General features: G+C 38.6%; 1 protein-coding gene across 1 annotated transcript in view; it reads left to right on the top strand.

The window, feature by feature from the left end:
- LOC102939639 (collagen alpha-1(XXVIII) chain) overlaps positions 1-10,124 on the top strand; it is a 66,455-nt gene extending 56,331 nt beyond the window's left edge. Inside the window, exons 28-38 of the mRNA XM_027819111.3 lie at positions 480-548; positions 1,530-1,598; positions 2,488-2,568; positions 3,793-3,828; positions 4,268-4,304; positions 4,537-5,094; positions 5,955-6,184; positions 7,242-7,332; positions 7,422-7,514; positions 8,632-8,820; positions 9,322-10,124. Coding sequence (XP_027674912.2) covers positions 480-548; positions 1,530-1,598; positions 2,488-2,568; positions 3,793-3,828; positions 4,268-4,304; positions 4,537-5,094; positions 5,955-6,184; positions 7,242-7,332; positions 7,422-7,514; positions 8,632-8,820; positions 9,322-9,329 — 1,461 coding nt within the window. The 3' untranslated portion in view covers positions 9,330-10,124. The remainder of the gene's footprint in view (positions 1-479; positions 549-1,529; positions 1,599-2,487; positions 2,569-3,792; positions 3,829-4,267; positions 4,305-4,536; positions 5,095-5,954; positions 6,185-7,241; positions 7,333-7,421; positions 7,515-8,631; positions 8,821-9,321) is intronic.
- The last annotated feature ends 553 nt before the right edge of the window (positions 10,125-10,677 follow it).

Genomic DNA, 10,677 nt, shown 5'->3' on the forward strand with positions numbered 1-10,677 from the left:
GGCACTTACCTCAAGCAGCTCCCAGAAGCAGCGGCATGTCCCCTCTGACTCCTACGCAGAGGCAGGGCCAGGCGGGTCTGCGTGCTGCCCCATCCACAGGTGCCGCCCCTGCAGCTCCCACTGGTCATGGTTCCCGGCCAATGGGAGCTGCGGAGGCAGTGCTTGGGGCAGGGAAGCATGAAGACCCCTGGCTGCCCCTACATGTAGGAGCAGAAAGGGGGACATGCCGCTGCTTCCAGGAGCTGTGCAGAGTCATGGCATGCGCACAGCAGGGCAAGCCCCCGACCCCGCTCACCGGCTGGAGCTCGAGGGCCGGATTAAAAAGATTTAAGGGCCGGATGTGGCCCCTGGACTGTAGTTTGCCCACCCCTGTTCTAGGTGGACATCACACGTTTTTGAGGAGTAACATGAAATTGTGTGATGATATATTTGTTTTATTAGGTACTGTATTTAACATGTATGGGTTTTTCTCCATTTAGGGAAATGTAGGACGGCAAGGGTCCCCAGGCCTCCAGGGACCTCCAGGTGAAGGTATTCAGGGATCTAAGGTATAAAGACTCACTGACTTCAGTGCTCATACGTAACTCAGGGGAGAACCTGACCATCACAATATAAAGGAATTGAGAAACAGATTGCCTGTTTTTATTGCGTAGGGGTGGGTATTTGTTTCCTGTTTTGTTTTTTTTTAATACCCTGGTTGGCTAAGGGGCTGAAGGTGGAGACTGAAAAGAGTAACATGAGCATCAACAGTGACTGTCCTCTTCCTCACTGCTAGATTAACAGCAAGGCCAAGGGGAGGTGGCCCAAGAGTTTCCAGGACAGATAGGTTCTAGTCTCAAATATAGTTAGCCTTGCAAGAGGGCACCAAAAAACAAGGCCATGTTTCCCTGTTCCTTTTCTGTCAATCCCTGTGATGCACACTTGTGCCAAGCTTGGAGTAGTTCGATTAACTGTCAGATGGGAAGGAGAAGGTGCAGCACTGAGTCTAGATGTCATGCTCCTCTTCTCCTATAATTGGTACTTTTACACTGTAAAGGGATGCATCAGTGGAGAGTGATGATTCAGACCAAAGGGATGGGAGAGAGGAATGAGTGGGAGAGACACAGAGAAGATGGAAAAAGAAACAGAAAAAGCCAATTTTATTTTAAAATATTAAGAAGGAAAGCAGGCGTGTATATGTGGCTGGCATGTACAGCCCTTATTCACCCTGGTGAGAACTTGATCCTGTGAGAAGGTCCCATTCACTTTAATTTGTCTATTTACACAAATAGGTGCTCAGCAGGGCGAATAAGGGATTCACAAGCTGGCCCTTCTAAGGGTTGGAGACAGGAAGCTCAAAAATATTCTTGATGGGAAGCAAGGAAAGCATATGCCAAAAATATATCTGCATAAAGAAATCTACATGACCTGTGATATTGTTCAGTATATTCATTAAAATGTAGCTTGAAACAATTTTGCTGTGAACATTTAACATTAATATATGATGAATGGTCATCAAGTGTTAACATTTCTAACTGAAATATCATTAGGGTGAGCAAGGAATTCAAGGAATGCCAGGACCTCGGGGGCCTCCTGGGGAAGGACTACTTGGACCAAAGGTACAGTATATAAATGAAAGATAATGTCTGGTGCCCAGTTCTCCCCTTGAAGTCAACATACTGGAGTCAACTCCGAGTGGAGTTACTTCTATTCTGGGGAGAAAGACTAGGAGATGAGAATTTGTAGGGCAATTATGTAATAGAGAATATAGTTAGAGATGAGGAAAATAAGGAAACAGTATTCCAGATGTCATATTTTATCTTGCCATACTATAGTCTGATTAGGTGCAGTGGTATGCAGAACTTTTTAAATTGAGTTTTTACTAATGTGGCAGCAGATTGTTCCGTTTGCCATCTAGCTCAGTGGAGCCTGCTCCTTGGAGCTTCTACTCTGTCTGATAGAGTATGTCTTCTTTTCATTATCATGCACGCTTCTTAAAAAGTGAGCCAATGAGAAATTCACAGTAGAAAGCCAGCATTTCAAGTCCAGTATTTTCTTCCCTCACAGATATTATTAATCTGATTACATTTTACACAAGTCAGAGTGCAAGAAAGCAATGAAAAGCTTTATCTGAGTTTAGTACAATTTAAAGGTACTGTTGTAACTAACGCTGGGCTTGATCCTGCAAGGTGCTGAACACCTCATTGTAAAGTGCTCAGTGACTCCTCTTAAGGTCAGTGGGATTTGGGAACATCCAGCCCCCCACAGGATCAGGCCTTCAGTTTAATATTTTATAAAGTACCTTTCACAATATTACAATTTAAATATATTTTGAAATATGACATGTAGAACTTATTACAATAAAAAGCAACAGAACTTTGGTAGAATAATTTTTAGTCCTTTCCACCAGCTGCACAGGGTTTCCACAATGACAGCTAGATATAAAATGAAAAGTTGAACTGAAAGATGTAACTTACAGCTATTGTCTAACTAATGCATTATTCCAAGGGTGATCGCGGTGCTGCAGGTGAAAGGGGAAGAAAAGGAGAAAAAGGCAACATGGGTGATCCTGGTTTGTTCGGAGAACCTGTGAGTTCCTACAATTTATCAATGAGTTTGTTGTAACAAATTTTAAACACCCTAAGTATATGGCTGCATAAAGTGTTTTCATCACTATTTAACTGCAAATAATCTGAAATGCTTATGAAAAAGTCAAACTATGCAAGGATTTTAAAGACAGAATTCCTTATAAAATAAACATTCCCTTGCTCAGTGAGAGTCCAGAGGTCAAAACAATAGGTGCAGCTTCTTCCTTAGAGAAGTGAAAGTCAATCAACTTAAAAAGAAAAGGAGTACTAGTGGCACCTTAGAGACTAACCAATTTATTTGAGCATAAGCTTTCGTGAGCTACAGCTCACTTATGCATCCGATGAAGTGAGCTGTAGCTCACGAAAGCTTATGCTCAAATAAATTGGTTAGTCTCTGAGGTGCCACAAGTACTCCTTTTCTTTTTGCAAATATAGACTAACACGGCTGCTACTCTGAAACCAATCCACTTAAAGGTACACAACCACATAGTTCTGTTCTAAAGTCAAATTTAACTGTCAATCAACCCTTTCCATAAAAGAGAAATGATTAAGTGGGGGCATGTGTGTATGGAAAGGAATACTGATGATGGGGAGAGACCCAAATAATCATCACAGCAAGGAGTGGAGAGAGAGAGAGATGGGAAAAGCCTGATGACCAACTCCTCCTCTGCCATTTGCTTCTTGTTTAGTGGGCTTTGTTTGTGTTTTGTTTCATTTTTTTAAATAAAACTGCCCCAGCCCTTAACCCTGGTATTGAGCCTATCATTGTCTACTTGTGCACACAAAGGGGAATTATGGCAATCCTAGAGTTCTTGCAGCTACTCCTATAGTAGCAGGTTGGGAGACAAAATGTTCTGGGAACTGGCACTTGCAGAGCATGGCAGGCAGGCAGTAATTTGCATGAGTTCCCCCTTCCCTCCATAGATGGTAACTCATAGCCCTGCAGCTGGAGGTTTGGGGTCTTCCGGTCTTCATAGCATTTTGATCATTCTTCTGACTAGACTCCAATTACAGCTGCAGTCTCACAAGACTTGTACTGCCCAGAAGGCTGTAGATATTTTGTGTCGGACTGAGCCCTAATATTTTAACTGTACATTTTTATAGAAAAGAGAGAGTTCTTATTATCTAAATATTATATAATTACAAGGCTGATAAAATAATGGTTCACATTACAGCAGTGGTTACTAATTAATTGCTAATAGCTAAATTATGGTCTTCATTGCAGGGCAGTACTGGACCCAAGGGAGAGCAAGGCCTAACAGTAAGCAAATCCTGTTGTAAATTCCATTAATGCAAGATACAAATTAAATGCAAGATGTTATGAGTTAATGAATCACGTGGGAATTATAATTTGGAATGTTTCCTGATTGAGTCTTACATTGAGAAAAAAATTTAAGAAGTCTCGCAACCGGCTATATTATCCACATTTAAGAAACAATACAAAAGGTGCCTGACTTAAGTCCCATTGACTTCAATGGGACTTAAACACTCCTGTAAGAGTTTTGCTGAACTGGGGCCCTGATGCAGTTCAGGCTCAGCAGAGGCATAATTAAGCTTGCAGCATGAAAGACTATGGCATTTTTTATCAGAACAAATATCTGAAATTAAATGATTGGCAAGGACAATATTATAGGTCATCTGAAAGTGCACAATTGTCAAATAATGTGCTATTTGTTATTTTCTATTATTTTCTTACTTAGAGAGAAGATATAATTAAGTTAATTAAAGAGATATGTGGTAAGTGTTCAATCAACCTTACATTTCAGATCCTGTTTATTAATTTACTTTTACCTTCTCCTCTTCCCACCATGAGTACAGAATAAAGTTAACATTGCATAGCCAGTATATGGTAATATATTAAGCTCTACTCAAGCTATAATGGAAGTAACATCCATTATAAACAAACAAGACTAAGTATAGTAATAAATTCAGAACTAATCATGATTTGATTTTTATTCTTCCTCTACAGGCTGTGGTATTAAATGTAAGGAAATACCTATGGAGCTTGTGTTTGTGATTGACAGCTCTGAAAGTGTGGGACCAGAAAATTTTGAGATAATTAAAGACTTTGTCACTGCATTAGTGGATAGAGTAACTGTAGGCAGAAATGCTACCAGAATTGGTCTTGTACTCTACAGTTTAGAGGTTCGGCTAGAATTTGGACTTAACAGGTACTCAACCCAACAGGACGTGAAACAAGCAATTAGAAAAATGCTGTATATGGGGGAAGGTACATACACAGCAACTGCTATCCGCAAAGCAACACAGGAAGGATTTTTTGGTGCTCGAACTGGTGTGCGAAAAGTAGCTATAGTATTAACAGATGGACAGGCAGATAAGAGAGAGGCTGTTAAATTGGATATCGCTGTCCGAGAGGCCCATGCAACCAACATTGAAATGTATGCAATAGGAATTGTAAATACTTCAGATCCAACACAAGTTGAATTCTTGCGTGAATTAAATCTGATCGCATCAGATCCTGACAGAGAACATATGTATCTCATTGATGATTTTAATACTCTTCCAGGTGAGTGCATTTTGTTTTAATTGTCTTAAATATTTGTAAATTAATCCAGAGCATGCTAAACTTGTCCAGTGGAAAGAATGGCTTGTTTTTCTTTCTGTGTAAACTTCCAGAGATCTTGGCCTAGATTCTGAGCTATACTGGGTGCATCTTGTGGGATGGGGTGCAGTAGTTTCTGAGGCTGGTAAAGGAGTGGTCCAACACATAGCATAAATTAGAGCAGTCTTTGGGCTGCTTTAATATACACTAGGCTGCACATGTCCAAATGGAATCATTCTGGCAGCTGGGAATTGCAGAAGCACTGAGATGGTCCAGTGACACCCGCTATGCTAAAGGGCTGGGTAGAGGTAAGGTATTGAGCTTCTACATTGGCTCAATGCCAGCCACGGGTTCCACTTACAAAATGGGAATTCCCAAATAGGTAATTAAGCGAGGTGTCCAGCTGATTTGCACCACTGGCCTAATGCAAAGCATCCAGAGCAGGGAGCCAGAATCTGGCCCACTGAGCCAAATCCTGATTTTTTATTCTCTTCCATGGGATTAGTTACATGACGAAGGCAAGCAGGATTTGGCCTATTATGAGGTAATGACTAAGAGATATTTTAAGAGATTCAGAGGCTTGAATAAGCACAGTTGGCTGAGTTTAGAGACACAGATCTTGTTTTATGCCACAATGTGCCATGCACATTGGAGTACAAGTAATGGAGGTCTGAGGGAGCTGGAAGACTTATGACGAATAGTCCAGAGGGGTTGTCTGTATTATTATTATTATTATTAATTAATCATTATTATTGCATGTAAATAACCTTATTTCCTGATTGAGTCTCTACTTCCATAAATAATGCTGTTCTCTCTTCTTTAAGCTTTGGAGTCCAAATTAGTAAACCAGTTTTGTGAAGACGAGCATGGTGCCTTAATATATAATCGTATTGGAAATGGTGCAAGCATAAGTGGACCATCTATCCATTCATTGTCTTCCGGTTCTTCACATTACTTACTTCACAGCATCAATAATGTTAATGGACAATCAGTTTCATCAGACAGGCATGGAACATCTGTGAGAGAAAGCAAGCTTTCTCAACCATTAGTTCCGGTATAAAAATGCATCATTTATTTTAATAACCAACTGGCTTCTTTGTACATCCTTGTCTGCTAATGGATGCAGTACATCAGATTTTTTCCCCCTAGTTCCCTCTACTGGTTGAGCTAGTGGAGTTTCTCCTTTACCTCACTGGGAATTCTGAGAGCTACATCTTGTGAATGAGAGTTCTGATGCAGCATGTATGCAGTTAACTAACAATAGTAACAATATCCATGAAGAGACAAGGATTATTACAAACATGTTTTATAATAATATATTTGTGCTGTAATATAAAGAATGAGATATTGAAAGGGCAGTTATACTCTGAAAAGAAACTCTAAGAAGTGGTTTCAGAGTAGCAGCCGTGTTAGTCTGTATCCGCAAAAAGAAAAGGAGTACTTGTGGCACCTTAGAGACTAACAAATTTATTTGAGCATAAGCTTTTGTGAGCTACAGCATCTGATGAAGTGAGCTATCGCTCACAAAAGCTTATGCTCAAATAAATTTGTTAGTCTCTAAGGTGCCACAAGTACTCCTTTTCTTTTTTCTAAGAAGTGGCATTTCTACTCTATGATCCTATATTATATTTTTGCTGATTACAGAATTTTGAACAGCCAAAACCACAAACCTGTCCTGGGATGAGAGTCAAGCTGTTTTCTTCGGGCTCATGCATCACCACCAGACACCAATATTCCCCACCAAAATTTAGTTAACAATTCTCTGGCTTATGCATGATCCAGAATAGAATACAGTTCACTCTCACATATTACTACAAACTTAGCTAATTGGAGAAAAAATAACTTATTTTTGTCAGAAAAATAAACAGATTTAACTTTGAATTTGCATAGGGACCTAATCAGAATACTAAAATGGTGCCACTTTTCGTCACTCTTGGTACCTTAACAACACTTTAAGAAACAGCATTGATGGTTCCCAAATAGAATCCCATCTAGTCCTAGGCTCAAAAATCAGAGTTACTTGTGGATTCTTCAGGAGTCCACCTCATTTTTAGGGACATGGTTAACCTAAAAGCATTTTAAAATTAAAGAAAATGAAACATTTGTTTCAGACCAAAGAATCATCTGTGGCAGTTTATGAAGACCATGAAGAGGAGGCTAAGGAAGATGGGCAGCCACCCTTGCCTTCAGTGAACACCAGAGGTATTTTCACTATCATCTTGCTTCTTGCTATTTCACGTCCTAATTCTTCTAGGCCAGACAAAAAACAATTATTTTTTCTTCACTTGCAGTAGTGGTATCATCACTGCCATCATCACCGCCAGACAAAATGCTGTCACCATCTCTTTCATCAGCTTCCTCTGTGTTGCTTACACCCAGACCAGGTTATACATTATACTCAACTTTTAATTTTGATTACTTGAACATTAATCTTTATTAAAGATTCTAAATCAAAGTTATGTCTTCAGGACTAACTCATTTCCTAAGTTTGGTAAAGCTATGATGGGAAGGAGGGACCATTTTAGGATTTAGATGGACTCAGTCCCATTGCTTCTCCAGCATCTTCGTCCAACATGCCCTGCTTTCCCCAACAGCCAGGACCGGCTGCTTCCCTCATGCTGTGAACAGAAACAGAGGCCAGGGTCAGAAAAAATCTCAGGGAAGCTCTGCTCTAGATGTGGGTGATTCCCAGTACGAGGGGGCATACTTTCACTAGCTCTCATCGAGCTAGCATGCTAAAAATAGAATGTAGCTGTGGCAGCATGAGCTGCAGGACAGAGACCCCCAATACATACCCATCAGAGATGCTAGGCACATACTCAGGGCACCCAACCCATCCCACAGCTCACACTGCTGCGGCTACGTTCTTTTATCATTGATTTATTTTGCTTATCAGCTCTTCTGTTATGTGCAGCACTTGATTACCACCTATTGCCATTAGAAGTGAAGTGTGCACATCTTAGAAAAAACACTGAGTACAATTTCTGATTCTAATAACTATTCTAATGCGAGGGCTCCAATACCACAGCGATGGATGCTGTACCTGAACTTGATGGACTATGTATTGTAGATAGTTAACATAAGGGTTTTAGAACCAGAAGCTTTCACACACAGTACCAATGCAAGAATACTGTATATACTTCCTAGATCTTTAGCCTATCAGTCTTTTCTCCCTCTTAGCTGCTGGTAAGATTGACTGCTGACAGTTAGCTTCCAAAATTGTCAGACTGTTTCCAAACTTTTTTTTATAGTCTGTATGGATAATAATTTTATAGCACAATATTTCGAATTATAATTTTTATGATTTATGAAGGTGCCTGTCTAATAAAGGCGCACATTTAATTAGGCTTCCAAATTTCAACTAAAATCTTTAAAAATTTCAACTGAAACTTTACATTGCTCTATCACTTTGGCAGCAATAAAACAGTTTAAAAGGCACAAACATTGAGATGTAAGTTATTTTCACATGCTGAGAGCTCTTTTTATCCTTTGTTTTTTAAGAAAATATCCTGGATCCACGATGTAAACTGAGATTAGATCAAGGGTCATGTCGTGTGTATATAATAAAATGGTACTATGATAAACAAGCCAATGCCTGTGCTCAGTTTTGGTATGGCGGTTGTGATGGAAATGCAAATCGCTTTGATGCTGAAGATGAATGTAAAAAGGCCTGTGTATTTTATTCTGGAGGTAAGTCTGTATACATTTTTCTACATTAAGAACTAGTATTTTATGTGATTCTCTAGTATGGTTAATTATCTGGTATCCTATATTACATACCAAAAAAAGTTAAAGAATGTTATTAACATAAAGTCAAACATTCAAAAGGTAGAAAATGCCTTAATTAAGGCTGCCTGTGCAACCTTAATGTTGCCCCCTTGCGCATAAGCAAAATGATACAGGCTTTAATTACATGACAACATACTATTTTTTTCTGTAGGACCATATTCAGTAGTACATAGAATGTAAGCTTTCTGGGCAAGGATTACCTTTTCACTACAAATCTGTACAGCACATAGCACAATGGAATGCTGATCCTTGAGTGGGGTCCCTAAGTGCTACTGTTACTCAAATTATAAAATAATAAGAGTAGGCAAATTTAAATTGTACATATGGCTTGGTTTAAGTAACATTCTTTGTGTGTAAGTCTCTGAACAGTATAATTATGTACTTTCTTCTCCTCTGTTACAGAAGACTAAAGTTTGATTTGAATTCTGCAACAAAGACGACTTCTTTTTTTAAGTAAAAACTGAAAGTTTTACACAAGTGCTGTTTTTACACTTGTAAAGCATTTTGATATAACACTTAAATAAATCACTGTACATCAACTTACAATTTGAAAGCAAATACTACTCAGGGGTTATCATCACCTATGTCTGTCAACTTGCTATCTATCAATATTAGAGCTTCAACGAGAAGGACAAATATTTTAAGAGAAAGTGGCATAGAGAATTCTTGGGGTTGTTTTCCTAGCTCTACCAATTAACAGTTCCATGATCTTGGGAAAGTCACATATGTCCTCTATGTTTCAATCCACCCATTTGTAAAATGAAAGACTGTAATATTGCTCCCTTATGGGGAGGGTCTGACGCATAAGTAATTTATGTTTACAAAGTACTTTTAAGATCACTATGAAAGTCACTGTATACATGCAAAATATTATATTTGTAACTATACAAAAACATTGTACTTCTGATGTAAAGACTTTCTTTAGTTTCCATTGGCTAGTAAGATACAAGATGAATCTATTTAATAATGGCTAGAAACATATGTGACTGATTATAACGGTAACTGGCATTGCTAAAATAGATCAATTCAGTCCTAAAGTAGTTTTTATTTTTTAAAATATTGTTTTTGAAAGCAGTGTTTGATTTTTAAATGCATTTTAATATTCTAACCTCAACATTTTTTTAAAACTCATTTAACTTATATTCAGAAGAACAACTGCAGCATAGGCCTGACAGTAACAAGCCATTTTGCATTCCTGTTTAAGTCAGCGCCCCTGTGCATTGCTGCATTTATGTGCATGCATAACAGTATATGATGTATTTTTTATTAATCAAATTCTATACTACAAAGCTTGTTTGTAATAAAATTTATTTTGTTTTTACTGCCAGTAGAGAGAATTGATAATAGCAGCTTTGCAAAACTAAAGGTCTGTCTTGATATGATATTTAACAATCACACAGGTTTAGGTTAACACTTGCAGTTTTACATGTTCCTGCTGTAGTCACTGGAAGTACTGCTACTGACTTTAACAGGATTGAACCTTCTAGGTTACGCTCACCACTCATATACACGCTGCCAATCACTGCACATCTGGGGTTTTATATAAATATCTGCAACAATAAATCCAGAATATCAACAAAATTTACAGCAGATATGAGATAACAATTCACCCTTATGGAATATACTGCATTTCCTACATGTAATCAGTGAGGACTTTCATTAAACACTTACTCCTAAATATTCTAAGAGAACTAGATAGCTCATTACTAAGATTAAGATTCCGTCATGGGTATTTTTAGTAAAAGTCAGGGACAGGTC

This window comes from Chelonia mydas, chromosome 11 (genome assembly GCF_015237465.2).
Source record: "Chelonia mydas isolate rCheMyd1 chromosome 11, rCheMyd1.pri.v2, whole genome shotgun sequence".
Lineage (NCBI taxonomy): Eukaryota > Metazoa > Chordata > Testudines > Cheloniidae > Chelonia > Chelonia mydas.